The sequence below is a fragment of the Oncorhynchus nerka genome, linkage group LG14, assembly GCF_034236695.1.
Source record: "Oncorhynchus nerka isolate Pitt River linkage group LG14, Oner_Uvic_2.0, whole genome shotgun sequence".
In the NCBI taxonomy this organism is placed as follows: Eukaryota; Metazoa; Chordata; class Actinopteri; order Salmoniformes; family Salmonidae; genus Oncorhynchus; species Oncorhynchus nerka.
Genome location: NC_088409.1, coordinates 63,872,776 through 63,894,630, shown reverse-complemented (window position 1 = coordinate 63,894,630; position 21,855 = coordinate 63,872,776). Strand labels below are relative to the sequence as shown.

Sequence of the window (21,855 nt, the reverse complement as noted above, 5' to 3'; positions counted from 1 at the left end):
CTGAGGAGTGTTTTTCTACAGTAACTCACTCTGAAGAGGACCAGGGCTGCCTCTCCAACAAGAGACACCGCTTGAGTCCAGGAAGAACAGAAGGACACTGAGCCGAGTTGGCTGTGTGTGTGTGTGTGTGTCAGTTGGGCAACACCAGACGAGGACAATATTAGCTAGGCTAAATCCTCTACAAAGAGGATATTTGATTTGAAATGAACTATGCTGCTTACAAGCTCCCCATTCAGAGAGATGTGTGGGGGAGATGGACACGGGTAGAACTTAATGTTTCTGGTTCCAGTCTCGCTGTAAACACGGTGCTCGTCTTCTCTAGGTATTTCACAACGCACAGCATTTAATTTTTTTAAATTTACTGTTGCAAACCCGCCGTTCAAAGGGCTCCTTTTACAGTGTCTAAGGAAGTGTATCCTCCCACACTCTCCCCTGTCTCTCATTCTTTCGCTCTCTCTCATTTGCTCTCTACCCCTTTCTTTACTTTTCTCTTTAGCTCTCTCTACTCTCTCTCTCTCTAACTGGTCTTTCTCTCTCTCTCTACTCTCTCTCTCTCTAACTGGTCTTTCTCTCTCTCTCTCTACTCTCTCTCTCTCTCTCTAACTGGTCTTTCCCTCTCTGCCTCTGCAGAATCCCAAGGTTGTTACCTCCTGCCACTGTCACGTTGTACAAAGTTGTCATATGTGAAAACAATTGTAGCGGAGTGGCCCTAGTCTAGGCTATCATGAGGAGTGTTTGCTACAGTGACTCACTCCGAAGTAGGTGTTCTAAGTCTTGTTACATCAGTGATGGACTGCAGTGTGCTTGTGTTCTCTCTCTCTCTCTGAGAAAGGGTTTGAAATTGATGTAGCAACTGAGTGCAGTTGGCAGTCGGTGAGAAGAGCAGGAGTGAGTTCGAGGTGGTTGTGTGGTTGTTGGTACAGATTGGAGTATGTTGAAGTTGCCCTTTTAGAAGTCCCCTGTTTCTGGGTTTCCTGGCCTAATGCTTAAGTTTAGGGCTTGGGGAGGGTAATCTGTTCCTAGATCTGAGCCAAGTGGCTACTTGTACGTGGACCTGATATTACAGTACAATACAGGCCAAGACATGTTTTGAAGGTGTGTGGCAGTGATTTCAGTTGATTTCATTAGGGCATGTGTCAAAAAAACCTTTGTCCAGGTAGTTCTTCCCTGTTACAGTTCCTTTGTTTGGTGTCTGATAAACATGACCCTGGTGACATTAGCTCAGCCCAGCAGGCATGCCAGGGTAATTCTCACCATGTTTGCCAAGGCTTATCTTCCATTAGCGACCACGTAAGCGACAACAATCACTATCTGAGCTCAACTCGTAATGTACTGCGGAGGGGAGAGTGAGTGCTCGCTGGTATTTTTTTGTTTTGTTTTTGTTCTTTCTGCCTCTTTCTGACACTTCCGAAGGCGAGGCAGCAGCCTTCACCACATCCGACCTGATAAAGACTGAGCGTTGGTTCACATGACAGCAAGCTGTGGCTTATCACACACCCTGATGCACACACAACCACTACTAACCTGAAGCCACCATAGAGAAAGACTGGGGAGGTTAGGAGTCAGCCAAAGACCTTACTCATATCCACCACTTTAGAATGAATGTTTAACTCATTCATAGAGTAGGCTGCACTATGAATGTAACCTAACCTCTAAAAGTCCATTATAAACGTATGTTCAGAGAGGACACCTTTGAACCAGGCCTCTCTTTTGTAGTACCCCTTGTTACAGCAGCCATGGCTTATTTAGAATGTCTTGTGAATAGATTCATATAATAGATGAATTTGACTCATCTGGTAACTTTGACTTGCAAAATACTGTGCTCTACCTGTACCTCTCCCTCTGAGAGTGAATGAAGGAATGGGACACTCCTACTCAACTTTTTTCCCCTTTTGTTTTCATATAGTACTCATTTGCATAGGATCTGGCATTTATCACCAATGTTGATAAGAGAAACACTGACAAAATCCTGTTGACTTTCAGTATGCTCTGATATTGTGACGTCTCTCCTTCTAGGGAAAGGTCCACCTGGAGATGCGTCTGAATGAACTGATCATAGAGAACGGCTCCATGTGCCAGCAGCTACTGGTCCGGTGAGTATACTGATCCAGGGTCAGATTGTTTTCTTCTCCCTAGTGGGTAAGGTTAGGATGAGGGGATAATATTATCTGATCCTAGATCTGTGGTTAGGGGCACCTACTACCTCAAGAAGCATTGGAGGACTTTAACACAAGTACATTAACATATGTGGACTTTCTCTATGCAGTCTTATTTGCTGTCAATACAGCCTTTTGTTTCTGGCTTTGTCTGGGCTAGATCACCCAACGCCATAAAGCCTCCTAGTCAGGCACCAACAGGCTCTAAGGAGCCAGAGACCCAACCATGGTTTACCCTCTCTTCCGTTCCCTTACCGCAGCTGTTTTCTCCTACTCTGGAATTCACCTCTGCTGTGTTCATTTTCAACATCCTCCAGTCGACACATACACACACTGTACAGACTCACGGCTCTCACAAACAACCTGTGTCTCCTCTGTTGGAGTTTTGACAGTGCATCCTACTGTAGTGCTGTCCCTGAGCACTTCCTTTGGCATTGCGTGTATGTTTGTGCATTTCCAAGAGATCGTCATCTCGTGAGTGTTAGTCAGTGGATGATGTTGTTGCTCGTCGGCACTCATTCAAACCGCGGTGAGCAGGTTAATGAGGAGGAAGTGATGGCATCTCAACAGGAAACTGCTCTAGCACTGCTCCCACCTCTGTGGCCGCTGGTTTCTCAAAACCACGGTGTGTCATCGATACCTCTTCACTGTTAATGGCCCTCTACCCTGCCCTGTCACTGTGGGAGGATTAGGGTGGCAAAGCTAACGCTCATTTACCAAAGTTACCAGTATCTTTGATAATTGCCATATTTTCTGTTAATCTATGGTGACTTGGGCAATTTATACTTGAATAACTTTTTATTTTTAAGTATTCACTGTTAATATACACTGAGTGTACAAAATATTCAGAATACCTGCTCTTTCCATGACAGACTGACCAGGTGAAAGCTATGGTCCCTTATTGATGTCACTTGTTAAATCCACTTCAGTCAGTGTAGATAAAGGGGAGGAGACAGGTTAAAGAAGGCTTTTTAAGCCTTGAGACAATTGGGACATGGATTGTGTATGTGTGCCATTCATAGGGTGAATGGGCAAGACTAAACATTTAAGTGCCTTTGAATCAGGGGAGGTTGAAGGGGAGGACGGCTCATAATGATTTACATTTACATTTAAGTCATTTAGCAGACGCTCTTATCCAGAGCGATTGTGCTTTCACCTTATGACATCCAGTGGAACAGCCACTTTACAATAGTGCATCTAGGTCTTTTAATGAAGGCAAGGTATTCCTTAAAAGGTGGGGTTTCAGGTTTCCGGAAGGTGGTGATTGACTGCTGTTGAGGGATCATTGGGGGCCAGAGCAGCGAACAGTTTTGACTGGGCTGAGCGGGAAATTTAATGTACAGTCAAAAGGTTGGACTCACCTACTCATTCAAGGGTTTTTCTTTATTTTTACTATTTTCTACATTGTAGAATAATAAAGACATCAAAATGATTAAAAACACATGGAATCATGTAGTAACCACAAGTGTTAAATCAAAATATATATTTTATTCTTCAAAAGTTGCCACCCTTGCTTTCTCTCAAACAGCTTCACCTGGAATCCTTTTCCAACAGTCTTGTAGGCATTCCCACATATGCTGAGAACTTGTAGGCCGCTTTCCCTTCACCTCTGCGATCCAACTCATCCCAAACCATCTTGATACAATACTTTAGATTCAAAGGTACCAAAAAGTACAGTAAAAATTACTTCCATCTCTGGAAACCAAAAAAAATAAACAAGATAAAATAAAAACGGTGGGGGGATTGTGTCTGGGGATTGTGTAGGCCAGGTCATCTGATGCAGCACTAATCACTCTCCTACTTGATCAAATAGCTCTTACACAGCCTGGAGGTGTGTTGGGTCATTGTTGTTGAAAAACAAATGACAGTGGGACTAAGCCCAAACCAGATGGGATGGCATAAAGCTGTAGAATGCTGTGGAAGCCATGCTGGTTAGTGTGACTTGAATAAATAAACAATGACATTGTCAACAGCAAAGTAAACCATCACATCTCCTCCTCCATGCTTCACGCTGGGAACCACACATGCAGAGATAATCTGTTCATCTACTCGTCTCACAAAGACATGACGCTCAGATCAAAAAATCTCAAATTTGGACTCATCAGACCCAAGGACAGATATCCACCGGTCTAATGTCCATTGCTCGTGTTTCTTGGCCCAAGCAAGTCTCTTCTTCTTATTGGTGTCCTTTAGTAGTGGTTTCCTTGCAGCAATTCGACCATGAAGGCCTGATTCACGCAGTCTCCTCTGAACCGATGATGTTGAGATGTGTCTGTTTCTTGAACTTTGTGAAGCAATTATTTGGGCTGCAAGTTCTAAGGCTGGTAACTCTACTGAACTTTTGCATCAGAAGTAACTCTGGATCTTCCATTATTGTGGTGGTCCTTAAAGTAATGTTGGACTGTTGTTTCTCTTTGCTTATTTGAGCTGTTATTGACACCATATGGGTCTTTTACCCAATAGGGTTAGTATGCCACAATCATCTACCTTGTCACAACACAACTGATTGAGGATTCCGCTTGAGACAACATCCGGTGAAATTGCAGAGTGCAAAATATATTTTTTAAAAATTAGAAATATTTAACTTTCATGCATTCACAAGTGCAATACCACATAAAGTTTAAGACTCCATAATGTTTCATCATTAGATGCTACAAGGCTCCTTTAAGACTCCATAATGTTTCATCATTAGATGCTACAGTCCTCCTTTAAGACATCATGTTTAGAATGTGTCTGGAAATCCTTCGGTTTTAATAATATTTTATAATAATAATGTTATAATAGGTAATAACTAAGTTTAATAACTAGGGTTAATACCTGCCTGGCAAGACCAACAAAATATTTATTTAGCCCTCTCTAACAATACCGCTACAGAATTAGCATAGTAGGCCATGTAACTTAACCTGTAGTGACACCCAGCCCGTGAACGGGACCGTTACCATCATCTGACACTAATTAGCATAACGCAACGGACATAAATGAAATATATTGGAACACAGCTTTGCCTTTTTGTTAATCACCCTGTCATCTCAGATTTTCAAAATATGCTTTACAGCCAACGCTAGACAAGCATCTGTGTAAGTTTATCATAGCCTAGCATAGCATTATGCCTTGCTAGCAGCAGGCAAACTTGTCACGGAAATCAGAAAAGCAATCAAATTAAATGATGTTTTCACTCACGAGACTCCCAGGTAGACAGCCAAAGTTCATTTTTTCCCAAAATATTATTTTTGTAGGCGAAATAGCTGATCAAATCAAATGTTATTTGTCACATGCGCCGAATACAACCGGTGTAGACCTTACAGTGAAATGCCGACTTACAAGCCCTAAACACTTTAAAAAAAAAACATTGTTGGTTAACTTAAAATTGAAAATAATAGTAACATTTAATTAAACAGCAGCAGTAAAATAATAATAGCAAGGCTATATACAGGGGGTACTGGTACAGAGTCCATGTGCAGGGGCTATCATGGTCGGTCCTCCTTTTCCTGTAGTCCACAATCATCTCCTTTGTCTTGATCACGTTGAGGGAGAGGTTGTTGTCCTGGCACCACACGGTCAGGTCTCTGACCTCCTCCCTATAGGCTGTTTCATCGTTGTCGGTGATCAGGCCTACCACTGTTGTCATCGGCAAACTTGATGGTGTTGGAGTCATGCCTGGCCATGCAGTCATGGGTGAACAGGGAGTACAGGAGGGGACTGAGCACGCACCTCTGAGGGGCCCCTGTGTTGAGGATCAGCATGGCAGCTGTGTTTCCTACCCTTACCACCTGGAGGCGGCACATCAGGAAGTCCAGGATCCAGTTGCAGAGTGAGGTATTTAGTCCCAGGGTCCTTAGCTTAGTGATGAGCTTTGAGGGCACTATGCTGAGCTGAGCTGTATTCAATTAATAGCATTCTCACATAGGTGTTCCTTTTGTCTATGTGGGAAAGGGCAGTGTGGAGTGCAATAGAGATTGCATCATATGTGGCTCTGTTGGGGCGGTATGCAAATTTGATTGGGTCTAGGGTTTCTGTGATAGTGTTAATGTGAGCCATGACCAGCCTTTCAAAGCATTTCATGGCTACAGACGTGAGTGCTACGGGTCGGTAGTCATTTAGGCAGGTTACCTTAATGTTCTTGGGCACAGGGACTGGTGGTCTGCTTGAAGCATGTTGGAATTACAGACTCAGTGAGGGAAAGGTTGAAAATGTCAGTGAAGACATTTGCCAGTTGGTCAGCGCATGTTCGGAGTACATGTCCTGGTAATTCCTGTGGTCCTGCGGCCTTGTGAATGTTGACCTGTTTTAAGGTCTTACTCACATCGGCTTCGGAGAGCGTGATTACACAGTTGTCCGGAACAGCTGATGCTCTCATGCATGCTTCAGTGTTACTTGCCTAGAAGCGAGCATAGAATTAATTTAGCTTGTGTCACTGGGAAGCTCTCGGCTGTGCTTCCCTTTTATAGCCTGTAATAGTTTGCAAGCTTCCGAAGAGCGTCTGAGCCGGTGTAGAAGGATTCCTTCTTAGTCCTGTATGGGCGCTTTGCCTGTTTTATTGTTCGTCCAAGGGCAGAGTGGGAATTACTTTAAGCTTCCAAGTTAGAGTCCCTCTCCTTGAAAGCGGAAGCTCTACCCTTTTAGCTCAGTGCGGATGTTGGCTGTAATCCATGGCTTCTGGTTGGGGTATGTACGTACGGTCACTGTGGGGATGACGTCGTCATCATTGCACTTAATTGATGAAGTCAGTGACCGATGTGGTGTACTCCTCAATGCCATTGGAAGAATCCCGGGAACATATTCCAGTCTGTGCTAGCAAAACAGTCCTGTAGCTTAGCCTTTGCTTCATCTGACCACTTTCTTATTGACCGAATCACTGGTGCTTCCTGCTTTAGTTTTTGCTTGTAAGCAGGAATCAGGAGGATAGAATTATGGTCAAATGGAGGGTGAGGAGAGATTTGTACGTGTCTCTGTGTGTGGAGTAAAGGTGGTCTAGAGGTGTTCCCCCCCCTCTGGTTGCACATTTTAACATGCCGGTAGAAATGTGGAAAAACGCCTCTGGTTGAGCGTTTTCCTTTTTTCTTATGGCAGTGTACAGCTCATTGATTGCGTTCTTAGTGCCAGCATCAGTTTGTGGTGGTATATAGACGGCTACGAAAAATACAGATAAACTCTACGTAGATCGTGTCGTCTACAGCTTATCATGAGATACTCTACCTCAGGTGAGCAAAACCTCGAGGCTTCCTTAGATTTTTTGCACAAGCTGTTGTTTACAAATATACATAGACTGTGACACCTTGTCTTACCAGAGGCTGCTGTTCTATCCTGACGAAAAAGCTTAAAACCCGCCAGCTGTATGTTATTCATGTCGTCATTCAGCCACGACTCGGTGAAACATAAGATGTTACAGTTTTCAGTTTCCCGTTGGTAGGATATACGTGATCGTAGTTCGTCTATTTTTATTATCGATTGATTGTACGTTGGCTAATAGGACCGATGGTAGGGGTAGATTACCCTCTCGGCGATGGATCCTTACAAGGCACCCGGATCTTCATCCTCGATACCTCTTTCTCCTGCAAATTACTTGGATGAGGGCCTTGTCGTGCATCTGAAGTAAGTCCTTCCCGTCTGACTCATTGAAGAAAGTGTTCCTCCAGTACGGGGTGAATAATCACTGTCCTGATATCTAGAAGCTCTTTTCGGTCATAAGACACAGTGCCAGAAACATTATGTACAAAATAAGTTACAATTAACGCAAAGAAACACACAAATGGTTACAGGATCGTAAAATGGCAGCCATTTCCTTCGGCGCCATTCTCATTTTTCCCAGCAGCGTTGGTACGGTGAGAATGGAATGGCATAAAACACATGGAAACCATTGTGTTTTATGTATTTGATACCATTCCACATATTCCCCTCCAGCCATTACCACGAGCCCGTCCTCCTCAATTAAGATGTGACAACAACCTCCTATGCTTTGAACGGGGTATGGTATTTTGTGCCAGGGCGCACGGGTTTGTGTCAAGAACTGCAACGCTGCTGGGTTTTTGACGCTCAACAGTTTCCTGTGTGTATCAAGAATGGTCCACCACCCGAAGGACATCCAGCCAACTTCACACAACTGTGGGAAGCATCCCTGTGGAATGCTTTTCAGCACCTTGTAGAGTCCATTCACTGAAGAATTGGGGGGGGGGGTCTACGCAACTCAATATAAGGAAGTTGTTCTTAATGTTTTTACACTCCGTGTGTGTCCATGAGTTTCTAGTGAATAGACCACATGGTTCAAGAGAATATTGCCTAATTATTAAAAAGCATTAATCAACTATGGCATTATTTTCAATGGACTCTGCAACTCTTCCAGCTTTTTTCACAACTGCCACCAGTTTGATGGCAAAAAACGTGCTAAACAAATACATATTGACATAGTGAAATAGGTGTGTAAAATATGTATTTTATATATTAAACTCCAATGCTTTTAAAGGTTATGGTTTCTTTAGGATGAATGTTTTACAGGTTTGTCATTCAATTGTTATTATTTAATTGTTTTACATGTGATAAGGCCTCACAGGGCCAGAGATAATTAGACGTGTGATAATCTGAAGTACCCAAAAACGCCACTAAATTACATTTTATAAAATCCCCCCCCCAAAACTTGAAAGTTATCAAAATTCTTGTAGTTTACTGGTAAACTTACAAAGTTTACAGTAATATACCCTCCCTTTGCAACCCTAGGGAGGACACACACAGGCACACACACTTGCGTCACTTTGTGCAGTGTTGTTGTCTGTCACTGCTACACGCACTGACTTGGCTATGGGGATGTCATTCTTACAGCATCATAGATAGCTGTTTATTAGTCCCATGGCTGAGTGAGTGGTTTGGGAATATTGTCATGACACCCTATGCCCAAGACAAACCATGCCTACACTTCCTGTCTTTCTGCCTGTCTCTTATCTGACAGTTGGCTAATTTGTTATTCATTTGTTCATTCATTCACAATTTTGGTTGCGTCCTGTGATACTAATTTGCATTGCATCCTGTCTAGTGTTTACCTAGCCCTTATTCTGGAAATATGACCTGCCCAGTCAGGATGTGCTGCTACCCTCAATCGAGATTTGTTTTGTCAGTTGGTTACTTGTTGTAAAAGTGTACTAGCCTTACTTTAAAAATAAAATACAAAAATAACTTGACAACTTAACATCTCCAGCACCACCAGAACATCAACATGCACTATATACAGTGCATTCAGACCCCTTGACCCTTTCCACATTTTGCTACGTTACAGCCTTATTCTAAAATGAATTAAATGGTTTGTTTACCCCATCAATCTACACAGGTCCAGGACCAGGTCTCTCTTGGAAAAGAGATGTTATCTCAATGAGAAAAGAACCTGTATAAATAAAGGTAACAAAAATAAATAAAACTCACAATACCCCATAACGGTAAAGCAGAAACACGTTTTTAGACATTTTTACAAAAAATATCAAAAATAAATTGACCACGTTTACATAAGTATTCAGACCTTTTACTCTGGACTTTGTTGAAGCACATTTGGCAGCTATAACAGCCTCGAGTCTTCTTGGGTATGATGCTACAAGCTTGGTACACCTGTATTTGGGGAGTTTCTCCCATTCTTCTCTGCGGATCCTCTCAAGCTCTGTCAGGTTGGATGGGGAGCATTGCTGCACAGCTATTTTTCAAGTATCTTCAGAGATGTTCGATCAGGTTCAAGTCCGGGCTCTGGCTGGGCCACTCAAGGACATTCAGAGACTTGTCCCGAAGCCACTCCTGTGTTGTCTTGGCTGTGTGCTTAGGGACGTTGTCCTGTTGGAAGGTGAACCTTCACCCCAGTCTGAGGTCCTGAGTGCTCTGGAGCAGGTTATCATCCAGGATCTCTCTACTTTGGTCTGTTCATCGTATCCTCCTGACTAGTCTCCCAGTCCCTGCTGCTGAAAAACATCCCCACAGTATGATGCTGCCACCACCATGCTTCACCCTAGGGTTGGTGCCAGGTTTCCACCGGACGTGACACTTGCATTCAGAGTTCTTAGTTTCATCAGACTAGAACCTTGTTTCACATGGTCTGAGAGTCTTGAGGTGCCTTTTGGCAAACTCCAAGTGGGCTGTATTGTCTATTTTTACTGTGGTGTGGCTTCTGCCTGGCCATTTTACCATAAAGGCCTGATTGATGGAGTGCTGCAGAGATGGTTGTCCTTCTGGAAGGTTCTCCCATCTCCACAGAGGAACTCTAGAGCTCTGTCAGAGTGACCATCGGGTTCTTGATCACCTTTCTGAACAAGGCCCTTCTCCCCCGATTGCTCAGTTTTGCCGGTTGGCCAGCTCTAGGAAGAGTCTTGGTGGTTCCAAACTACTTCCATTTAAGAATGTAAGCCACTGTGTTTTGGGGGACCTTCAATACTGCAGACATTTTATGGTACCCTTCCCCAGATCTGTGCCTTGACCCAATCCTGTCTCGGAGCTCTACGGACAATTCCTTCGAACTCATGGCTTGGTTTTTGCTCTGACATGCACTGTCAACTGGGATTGCAAAACTCATACTTGAGTAAAAGTAAACATACTTTTTTTTTTTTAATGCCTCAAGTGAAACTCATCCAGTAAAATACTACTTGAGTAAAAGTCTAAAAGTATTTGGTTTGAAATATACTTAAGTATCAAAGTAAAAGTATAAATAATTTAAAATGTCTTATTAATCAAACCAGACAACACTTTTTTGAGAGCCAGGGGCACAGTTCAACACTCAGACAAATTTCACAAACAAATCATTTGTGTTTAGTGAGTCTGCCAGATCCGTAGGGAAGACCAGGGATGTTCTCTTGATAAGTGAATTAGACTATTTCTGTCCTTGCAAGTATTAAAAATGTCAGGAGTACTTTTGGGTGTGAGGGTAAAATGTAAGGGGTAAAAAGTACATTTATTTTCTTTAAGAATGTAGTAAAGTCAAAGTAGTCAAAAATAAATGGTAAAGTACAGACCCAAAACAACTATTTAAGTAGTACTTAGTATTTTCACTTAGGTACTTTACATCACAGATTTCTAGTCTCAAAGCAGAGGGTCTGAATATTTACACCACCGTTCAAAGGTCGAGGTCATTTAGAATGCTCTTTTTTTTCCCATTAAAATAACATCAAATTGATCCGAAATACAGTGTAGATGTTGTAAATGACTAATGTAGCTGGAAATGGCTGATTTTTTTTTTTTAATGGAATATCTACATAGATGCACAGAGACCCATTATCAGCAACCATCACTCCTGTGTTCCAATGGCACGTTGTGTTAGCTAATCCAAGTTTATCATTTTAAAAGGCTAATTGATCATTAGAAAACCCTTTTGCAATTATGTTAGCACAGCTGAAAACTGTTGTTCTGATTTTTAAAGAAGCAATACAACTTTAGAGCATCAGGAGCATCAGCATTTGTGGGATCGGTTACAGGGTCAAAATGACCAGAAACAATGCACTTTCATCTGAAACTCTTCAGTCTATTCTTGTTCTGAGAAACGAAGGCTGTTCCATGTGAGAAGTTGCCAAGAAACTGAAGATCTTGTACAACGCTGTGTACTACTCCCTTCACAGAACAGCGCAAACTGTCTCTAACCAGAATAGAAAAAAAGAGTGTGAGGCACAACTGAGCAAGAGGGCAAATTCATTAGTGTCTAGTTTGAGAAACAGATGCCTCACAAGTCCCCAACTGGCAGCTTAATTAAATAGTACTCGCAAAACACCAGTCTCAATGTCAACAGTGAAGAAGTGACTCTGGGATGCTGGCCTTCATGGCAGAGTTGCAAAGAAGAAGCCATATTTCAGACTGGTCAATAAAAAGAAAAGATTAAGATGTGCAAAGGAACACAGAGGGACTTACTGTTGATGTTGACTGGTGTTTTGCGGTTACTATTTAATGAAGCTGCCAGTTGAGGACTTGTGAGGTGCCTGTTTCTCAAACTAGAGACACTAATGTACTTGTCCTCTCGCCTTCAAATTAGTGGATTTGGCTATTTCAGCAACACATGTTGCTGACAGGTGTGTGTATATAATTGAGCACACAGCCATGCAATCTCCATACATTGGCAGTGGAGTGACCTGTACTGAAGAGCTCAGTGACTTTCAACGTGGCACCGTCATAGGATGCCACCTTGTCAACAAGTCAGTTTGTCAAATTTCTGCCCTGCTAGAGCTACCATGGTCAACTGTAAGTGCTATTATTGTGAAGTGGAAACGTCTAGGAGCAACAACGGCTCAGCTGCAAAGTGCTAGGCGACACAAGCTCACAGAACAGGACCCCTGAGTGCTGAAGCGTGTAAAAAATCTGTCCTCGGTAGCAACACTCACAACCGAGTTCCAAACTGCCTCTGGAAGCAACGTCAGCACAAGAACTGGTCGTCGGGAGCTTCATGAAATGGGTTTCCATGGCCGAGCAGCCGCACACAAGCCTAATGTTCAATGCCAAGCATTTGCTGAAGTGGTGTAAAGCTCGCTGCCATTGAACTCTGGAGCAGTTTTAACACGTTCTCTGGAGTGATGAGTCACGCTTCACCATCTGGCAGTCCGACGGACCAATCAGGGTTTGGCGAATGCAAGGAGATCGCTACCTGCCGACTGCATAGTGCCAACGGTAAAGTTTGGTGGAGGAAGAATAATGGTCTGGGGCTGTCTTTCATGATCCGGGCTAGGCCCCTTAGTTCCAGTAAAGGGAAACCTTAACGCTACAGCATACAATGACATTCTAGATCATTCTGTGCTTCCAACTTTGTGGCAACAGTTTGGGGAAGGCCCTTTCCTGTTTCAGCATGACAATGCCTCCATGCACAAAGCGAGGTCCATACAGAAATTATTTGTCTCAATCGGTGTGGAAGAACTTGACTGTCCTGCACAGAGCCCTGACCTCAACCCCATCAAACACGTTTTTGATGAATTGGAACAGCGCCTGCAAGCCAGGCCTAATCGCCCAAAATCAGTGCCCGACCTCACTAATGCTCTTGTGGGGCTGAATGGAAGTCCCTGCAGCAATGTTCTAACATCTAGTGGAAAGCCTTCCCAGAAGAGTGGAGACTGTTCTAGCACCAAAGGGTGGACCAACTCCATATTAATGCCCATGATTTTGGAATGAGCAGATTTTGGGATGAGCAGGTGCCCACATACTTTTGGTCATGTATTGTAAGTGAAAATGGCAAGTTTATATGTTTTGTAGTTAAAAAGATTGAGGAAGATAAGTGTTTCCAATGACATCCTCAACCGATTTTATTAGATCATTAGTAGGTAATGACTACTCATAATTGGTTAAAATCACACAATGCACTGGAAATGTATCTTCCTCTATCTTTTTTTTAACTTCATAACATAGAAATGTGCCATTTTCACATGTTGGTTAGGGGTGGTGCTGGAGGTGATGAATAGGAAGTAAAAAATTGTGACATTTCCCTTTTTAATGAATATACAAAAATGTCATGTGCATGTTTTACAGTTTTTGCAGCATGAATATGTCATCTATGTGGCACATTGTGAGTGGTAGGTCAGATAGTCAGAACAAATTAAATTGATCTGAGAAACGCTAATGTCAATCTCCTGTTGCTTTTGTCTCCCCCAGGATAATAGAATGCCAGGGCTTGCCTCTGATCAGTGGACAGAACTGTGACCCGTATGCCACGGTCTCGCTCGTTGGGCCTGCCAGGTAAGACTCGACTACCGTCCTCTGCAGTGGAACATAATTACGGGCTCACTTCAATTTTAGGCATTATTTAATTTGTTATTCTTTCATATAGACCCCCATGAGAAAGGTTTGAGTATATTTCTGACTCTTCTGTCTCCTTAGGTTTGACCAGAAGAAAACAAAGGTGAAAAAGAAGACCAGTGACCCTCAGTTTGAGGAAACTTTTTACTTTGAGGTAAATGTAATTTACATCTGGCAGCTCATGTCATCTCAGTTTTCTTCCAAATTGAAGAAAACCGACTAAAACAGGAAGGGACAACCAGGACCTGTCCATTAAGAAATGCTCACATTAGTTTTCCATTCCAAAAACATTTCAACCATTTTCCGTTGCATGCCTTAATGAATGCGACTTAGGTGTCTGTCTGATTTTTGACAATTCATGAGTTGTTATTTGCTGGAGAAGACTGTAAATTCCGTCTTGTTGATGTCCCCAGGTCACAAGGCCCAACAGTTACACAAAAAAGTCTCATTTCCAAGTAGAGGAGGAAGACATTGAAAAGCTGGAGATCAAGTGAGTGTGCCATCTCTTCTTGTTTCCTCTTCTTTTCATTCCTCTCTTGTTTTCTTTCCTCTTTCTTCCTTCAATTGTCTCTTATTTTTCCCTCATCTTTCTGCTATGTTCGCTCTTCTCTTCTTTCTTTTACTTCTCTTTTTCCCTCCATTTTCCTTCTGACCTTTGACAGAACATCTGTGGGTTGGTTTTTCCCCACACTGGCAAACAGACCACCATACCTCCATCTCTCTGGAGTGACTTGTCATCTGTAGTCGGGAGAGGGTTTTCAGGGTGTTTTGAATTAAATCAGATTTGATTGTAATTGTGTTTGTCACAACAGGTGTAGTGTGTGTAATGCAAAAATGGTGGTTAAGGATCTGTGGGGGTTGTCTCTGTTTGCATCACTTACAGCGGACTGACACACAGCTCACTGGGTTTACAGTGGGGTAAGACTAGGCTGGGCAGAGAGGTAAACACGCATGCATGACTTTCAGGTTTGGATTTGAGGTGATTTTAATCGCATGTGTATTTTTCAAGTGTACTGCAATTTGTATACTTCACACAGGTAAAGACCAACACTTCAGTGTATTTTGTGTTTGTGTTATATCTATGTGGTTGTGTTTTCTGTGTGTGTCAGTCAGCCAATGGTGAAGTGGTATGTTTGGAAAGGGAAGGGGCATTGGTCCCTTATTTGTAGATAAAATGAAAGTTAACGTGTATTTGCAAATATCACATTCAATTAGTATGTGTGATTGGAATATCTCTCTCTGTGCTCCTCTGCAGAGTTGACTTGTGGAACAATGGGAATTTGGCGCAGGATGTTTTCCTTGGGGAGACGCGGGTATCTGTCAAGATTCTACGAAATGACCACATTCACAGGGCCTGGTAAGAACGGTGGCATCGCAGGTTCACCTCGCACATTTGTCTTCCGAGCCAGGTTTCTCACACTAACTTGGGAGATTTCACGTACTGACACACCAATATGCAAAGGTGCATGTAGCATTCGCATGCCCATAGGAGCCCACTGCTCTCACTTCTAACTACACACTCAAACGCACTGATTGCATCCTAAATGGCACCCTATTCCTTATACGCACTTAATTGGGTGACTTTTACACGCTTCTCTCACATGGACACGTTGTGCACTCACTGTACGCAGCCACACGCCTGTTGCTGCTTCTAATCCCAACCTGAAGAATGTAATCTGACTGCGGCGCTAGCTAGCTATCTGACATGAATGGGCTGATTAGCAGATGACAAGGACAGATACGGGGACGTGACACAGAGGCTCTTACGTACTCCGCTGCTACTCGCCTCGTTTTATCAGCCACCAGAATCCGACGCTCCTACGTCACACCCCTCACAGTGCTGAGTTTCTTTCCGCGTAGATCCATGGATGCTAGATCAGATCTGCACATTGTAGGGCGGCTGTTAAAGAGCTGGGCCAAGTAATCTGGGTAGGAGTACTGCTGATCTAGGATCAGGTTCCCCCCCCCGTCCATATAGTCTTATTCATTATTCATCTGAACAAAAATATAAATGCAACAATTTCAAAGATTTGACTTAGTTACAGTTCATATAAGGAAATTAATATTGAAATAAATTAATTAGGCCCTAATCTACGGCTTTCACATGACTGGGGGGGCCTTGGAGGACATAGGCCCACCCACTGGGGAGCCAGGCCCAGCCAATCAGAACGAGTTTTCCCCCACTAAAGCGCTTTATTACAGACAGAAATACTCCTCAGCACTGATTGGCTGTAAAATGCTCCTATTGATTTCTCCTGCCGGAGCGGCATCTGTTGTTGAACTGGGGAAACTGTTCTGACTTTTATCTAGTGGAAATCGCTCTGTCATTTCCTGGTTGCTAAAATTCGATACTGTTAGCTCAATTTCAGTTTATCTGAGAAAACAAGCACTGAATAGTGTAGGGAATCATTGTACCGTCTAAATTGTAACACAACAAATATAGTTTTTACAGCTGTTTTGTAGCTGGTAGATCAAAACCGAAAGTTGCTTTCGGTTTTGGTCCACCAGCTTTAAACAGTGGTTTCAAACAGCTGTTTTCAAAATGATAAACAATTCTGTGTAGCACCTGGAGATTAACCTGTGCCAGATCCTGTCCCCCAGTCTAGCAACTCTATATCTGTGTTAACTTTTGACCGGTTCCTTCCTTTGTGTCCTCAGACTGCTTTGAACACTACGATGGTGGCGTTCCGTAAACAGTGTGTGTGCGCGCATCTAGGTGATGCGGGATGATGCAGATGCTGATCTATGCGTTTGGCATGAGGGCCTTGAGACTAGTGTGTAGAGAGAGGGAGAGAAAGGGAGAGATGATCGTTACATGCACACTGTAACATACAGACTCACAACTATACAAATATTTAGCAGATGTTATTCCGGGTGTAGTGAAATACTTGTGTTCCTAGCTCCAAAAGTGCAGTAGTATCTAACAATTCACAAAAATATACACACATCTAAAAGTAAAATAATGGAATTAAGAAATGTATAAATATTAGGATAAGTAATGTCGGAGTGGCATTGACTAGAATACAGTTTCTACATATGAAATGAGTATCATTTGCGTCTCACAACTAGGGTTGTGAAATTCTGGTAAATGTGCAACCCAACTCACCACTGTCAAAAACAAAATGTGTCGGTTGGCCATCACTCTGTATAGCTGACTGGGTGTGTTTTTGTTGGGTGTCTTTCCCCTGGTCCACAGGTATCTCCTCCAGCCCAAAGGGAACGGGAAGTCCAAGACAGACGACCTGGGCTCTCTGAGGCTCAACGTAACCTACACCGAGGACAATGTGCTGCCATCCGCCTGCTACACACCGCTCCGCACACTGCTGCTCAAGTCCCCAGACATCAAGGTGCTAACCTCAGACCTGTCTAATTCACATACCTGCTCCTGTCTGTCGGTCTGTCTGAATGGTACATTATGCTCATTAAGGAACTTAAAGGAATTGCTAGTTGATACTTCCAGTCATTGCACTAACGCTAGTTAGCTTTGGCTCGCGAAACTACCTCTAACTTCTGTACTGGACATAAAAATGGGAAGTAGATAAAGGGCATCATTGCCAAAATCTCCAAAGTCTCCCTTAAAGGAAGAAAGTTGTGAGTGTACAATAGAGGACGCGTAGGACCGACAATCGGTCAAACATCGCCCACAGCCCCCACATTGTATTCCACACCGTTGCCAGTAATTTGTGGTGGCTGTATACATGTGGAATTGCAGTCAAACAATAACCATTAGTGGCTGACCAATCATCGCTCACGGTATGGTGCCTTTATCTCTCTCTCTATTTATCGCTCTTCTCCGTCTCAGCCCATCTCGGCGTCAGCGGCCCACATTCTGGGGGACATCTGCAGGGAGAGGTATGAGGCGGTGCTGCCCGTGGTCCGCCTGCTACTCCACCACAGCCGCCTGGTGTCCTTCGTCTCCGCCATCGCTGCCCTGGAGCTGGAGAACACTCAGTGAGTAGTACACACTTCTCCTCGGCCCTATGAGCTCTGGACAAAAGTAGTGCTCATTAAAGTGAATAGGTATGCTGACCTCTGAACCCGGTCTTGTCTGTCTAGGGAGGCCAACACCATTTTCCGTGGCAACTCCCTGGCAACACGCTGCATCGACGACATGATGAAGATTGTAGGGCGGAGCTACTTGACTGTCACCCTGAAGCCTGTATTGGATGAGGTAATGTACATCATATGTTACCTAGGTAATGATGTGAGCAAATTGATTATGTCATAGATTAACACAGATCCTAAGAAGTAAGCCGTGCTATGAACCAAATCATAAAAGCTCATTAACCTAGGAACAACATGTTTGAAAATGCATTCAAAACTCAGCATAACATCTTCAATTTCTTTTGTAGATTTGTGAATCAAACAAAACCTGTGAGATTGACCCGATCAAACTGAAAGAGGGAGATAACGTTGAGGTCAACAAGGTACAGTATACATTTGTCCAGTGCATCGCAAGCTGTCTATCAGTATATTTTGTAGTGGTGGGGTGGTATACAGAATGAAGTGTTAATAAGCGACGTGTGTGTGTGTTCACAACGTGTGTGTCCGTCCTCTCTCCAGGAGAACCTGCAGGGGTACGTTCAGAAGGTGTTCTCGTCCATCACCCAATCCAGCTCCAGCTGTCCCCCGCTCATGTGTGACGTGTTCCGCTCGCTGCGTCAACTGGCCTCCAAGCGGTTCCCAGGTGAGCAGGGCATCACGCGCATCTTTATCCTCTCTACTCACCTTCATCCTACCTCCTCATCCTCAGCATGATTTCAAAATTCCGGAAAACTTTCCAAAGTTCCTGGGTTTAAAAAAAAAAACTCAGTTTGGTGGTTTGCCGAACTTTCCGGGAAAGTTTCTGGAGTTTTGTAACCCTATTCCTCAGTCACAGCTCTCTCATCGATACTTACTGTGCCTCATCACATTAGAGAGAACGTCCACTAACCACAAAAATGTTTCTGAGATGTTTTCATACCGCAAATATCGAGTTGATCTCGTGTAGATCCTGTTATAAGCATTTGTGTACACTGGTCCAGGTCTCTATCCAAAAGAAAAGATGATAGATTAGATACAGAAATATTATGCCAGTCTCTCCCAAGTATTATTTAGTTACTTAATCAGTCTTTTTTTTATATGAAGTATCTTCCATCAGTAAGCAGCATGTTGTAGAGACCATGTCCGCCATGAGGTGGAGCCAGAAGCCTGACTAAAGTGCAGGAGGTTGTCCCGTAGTATGTATGACAGAGGCCCTTCAAGTAAAAGCTAGTGTTGGAGCTTGGTGTAAGTCATGTTCTCATTAACCACCATGCTTATACGAATTGGCACCTTTTTTAAAGGGATAGCTCACCCAAAACAAAAAACAACATCCTTGTTTTCTTACCATTGAGCAGTCAATGGATAAGGACAGGGAGCAAGCCGAGCTTTGGTTTTCTTTTTCCTTCACCTGTCTCCTCCTTCTCTCCCTTCCTCCTCTCCCCTGCAGATGATCCTCATGTCCAGTATTCGGCGGTCAGCAGCTTCGTGTTCCTGCGCTTCTTTGCCGTCGCCGTTCTCTCGCCACACACCTTCCAGCTCCGCCCACACCATCCTGTGAGTACGCCCATATGCCTATATTTTTTTACTTTTGTGTCACATCGGAGGTATCCCTTGTGTTTACGCTGTAGTGATATGGTATAGCTACTTAGACGTGAAGTGCTTCCCCTATATTCATTTAGCAGCGACGCCTCGCATTTCTTCTACTTACCCAGAGTTAGTGCAAGATTCTCATGGATACCATTTTATGTCTGCATGTAGTTTGAAGTTAGCATTTGCTAACTAGCATTAGCACAGTGACTGAATTGCTAACTAGCATTAGCACAGTGACTTGAAGTCTTTGGAAGCAGCTAGTTATAGGAACAGCTAGCAGCAATAGCTAGTTAGCAATGGCTTGCGAAACTACCTTAAACGTCCTTCAAACTGCACACAGAGACAAAAATGGAATCCATGAGTTCATCTGACTCTAGGTAAGTAGCAAAAGGGCTTCATTGCCAAAGTCTTGCACTATCCCTTTTCATGCATTTGAGTAAGATGTTCTTTAAAAATAAAAATCACAGGTGACGACCTCAGTCATTCTACAACAAAACAAGAATTAAACATCCCAAAAGAACATCCCAAATATCACACTCTTCCATGAACAAATCGCTCCAGCAGTGACCACGGCAGCAACAAAGAAAAACAAACATTGAATTCCGGGAAAACCTTTGTAAAGTGGCAGGGTAGCCTAGTGGTTAGAGCGTTGGACTAGTAACCGGAAGGTTGCAAGTTCAAATCCCCGAGCTGACAAGGTACAACTCTGTCGTTCTGCCCCTGAACAGGCAGTTGTTAACAGGCAGTTGTTCCTAGGCCGTCATTGAAAATAAGAATTTATTCTTAACTGACTTGCGTCGTTAAATAAAGGTAAAATAAAAAGTAGGCTAGGTTAACGACAATGGCTAAACCAAGCTTGAAACATCAGCCAACTGTTTTATAATAAAGTTGCACTAGGTCTAGCCTTCTACTGAATTTTTAGCCAAGTTATTCTAATGAATCCCATGTAGCCTATGATATTACTGTGTTGGCATGATTAGCATATTCCCATGTCATTTATTAGTAAATGTACCTGTACTGTAGCCTAAATGTTAGAATTTGGTCCTACAGGTGATAGGCCTATTTTTTTTGTGCAAAATCCCAGGACTATCCTTTCACTTAGATTACTGCAGTAAGCCCATACCCAAGTTCTCTTAAGGGATCTGTGGTTGAACATGAGCATCGCTAAAAGCATTTCAGACCATTTAAATACAGTAAGAGTCTGTGAAATGATATTTACTCCAGAAGTACATGCTCATTGGTCCTTAAAAAGGATGTTTAGAGAATCTGTAATCGATTTAGGATGGTGCGGTGAGGGACCAGAGGTGTGTGTGTGTGTGGTACTACTCTCCTCCTCTAATCCGCCGGCCAGTGGTTGCGTATGAAGTGTTGTTGCTGCTGAAGACTATTAGACCTCTGAGGAGATGGAGGTTTACCTTCTATCATTCCCAGAAGGTCATCTTCAGATGGAGCTGAAGGGAGCAGTTGGACCCTTTCGTAACGGGGAGAATTCTGTGGCAAGCTGAAACTCCTTTGAAACCAGGGCTGACTAAAAAGCATGCAAAGAAGCCATTTAGCACAGCAGAACTAACTAGCAGTGGCTTTAAATGTGAAATGTACATTCACTGTAGGCCTACATCATACAACACACATACTGCACATGTTGCATGCAATGATGTAATTACATGCATGTACATTGGAATTTCACTTATTTCCAGAATGGTGTGTAGGCTACAAATTTGCTATGTTTGTCAAATGATTTATGTTAGTAAAATAACTGTTCCATAATAAGAGATGACAAAGGCTGAACAAGACAAAAATGCTTAGTAATTCTTGAATCTCAAAAATGGCATATTTGGAAGGGTAGATTACATAAGTGTTTCTTGATTTAATTCCTGGAGGACGCTCGGGGAGAGCACATATTCTAACCCAGCAATTACACACCTGATTCGAATACTCAACCTATCATCAAACCCTTGATTGACTGAGTTAGGAGTGTTTAGTACTGGGTTAGAACAAAAAATGAGGGTCCCCATGACTGATTTGAGAAACTTGATTAGATTCCAAAAATGTTTTGATGCATATTCACATAAGCTGACTGTTTTTACACTGATTTCTGACAAATGTGTTTCCCAATCATCATCATTGGGAAACACATTTTTGTGATATAAACGGTCATATTCATTAGGCAACGGATAGATTTATAAACACAACAACATAAAACATTTTGAAATGGCAATGAGAACGAGTGTTTGTAATTGACAATAAGTTATTGGACAAGCACAGCTAATCCCTCCCCGTTAAAAAAATAAATAAATGTATTCCGTTCGGTGCCTTAAAACATGACCCTGGTATTTGATGTCTTTTGTACACTCATCTGTCA

At 42.9% G+C, this 21,855-nt stretch overlaps 1 protein-coding gene across 1 annotated transcript in view; it reads left to right on the top strand.

Moving 5' to 3' along the window:
- LOC115141685 (ras GTPase-activating protein 2-like) overlaps nucleotides 1-21,855 on the top strand; it is a 46,800-nt gene that overhangs the window by 9,007 nt on the left and 15,938 nt on the right. Inside the window, exons 5-15 of the mRNA XM_029680776.2 lie at nucleotides 2,017-2,093; nucleotides 13,737-13,820; nucleotides 13,962-14,034; nucleotides 14,294-14,370; nucleotides 15,136-15,237; nucleotides 17,077-17,227; nucleotides 17,683-17,831; nucleotides 17,937-18,051; nucleotides 18,233-18,307; nucleotides 18,444-18,567; nucleotides 19,351-19,457. Of these exons, the coding sequence (XP_029536636.1) occupies nucleotides 2,017-2,093; nucleotides 13,737-13,820; nucleotides 13,962-14,034; nucleotides 14,294-14,370; nucleotides 15,136-15,237; nucleotides 17,077-17,227; nucleotides 17,683-17,831; nucleotides 17,937-18,051; nucleotides 18,233-18,307; nucleotides 18,444-18,567; nucleotides 19,351-19,457 (1,134 nt within the window). The remainder of the gene's footprint in view (nucleotides 1-2,016; nucleotides 2,094-13,736; nucleotides 13,821-13,961; nucleotides 14,035-14,293; nucleotides 14,371-15,135; nucleotides 15,238-17,076; nucleotides 17,228-17,682; nucleotides 17,832-17,936; nucleotides 18,052-18,232; nucleotides 18,308-18,443; nucleotides 18,568-19,350; nucleotides 19,458-21,855) is intronic.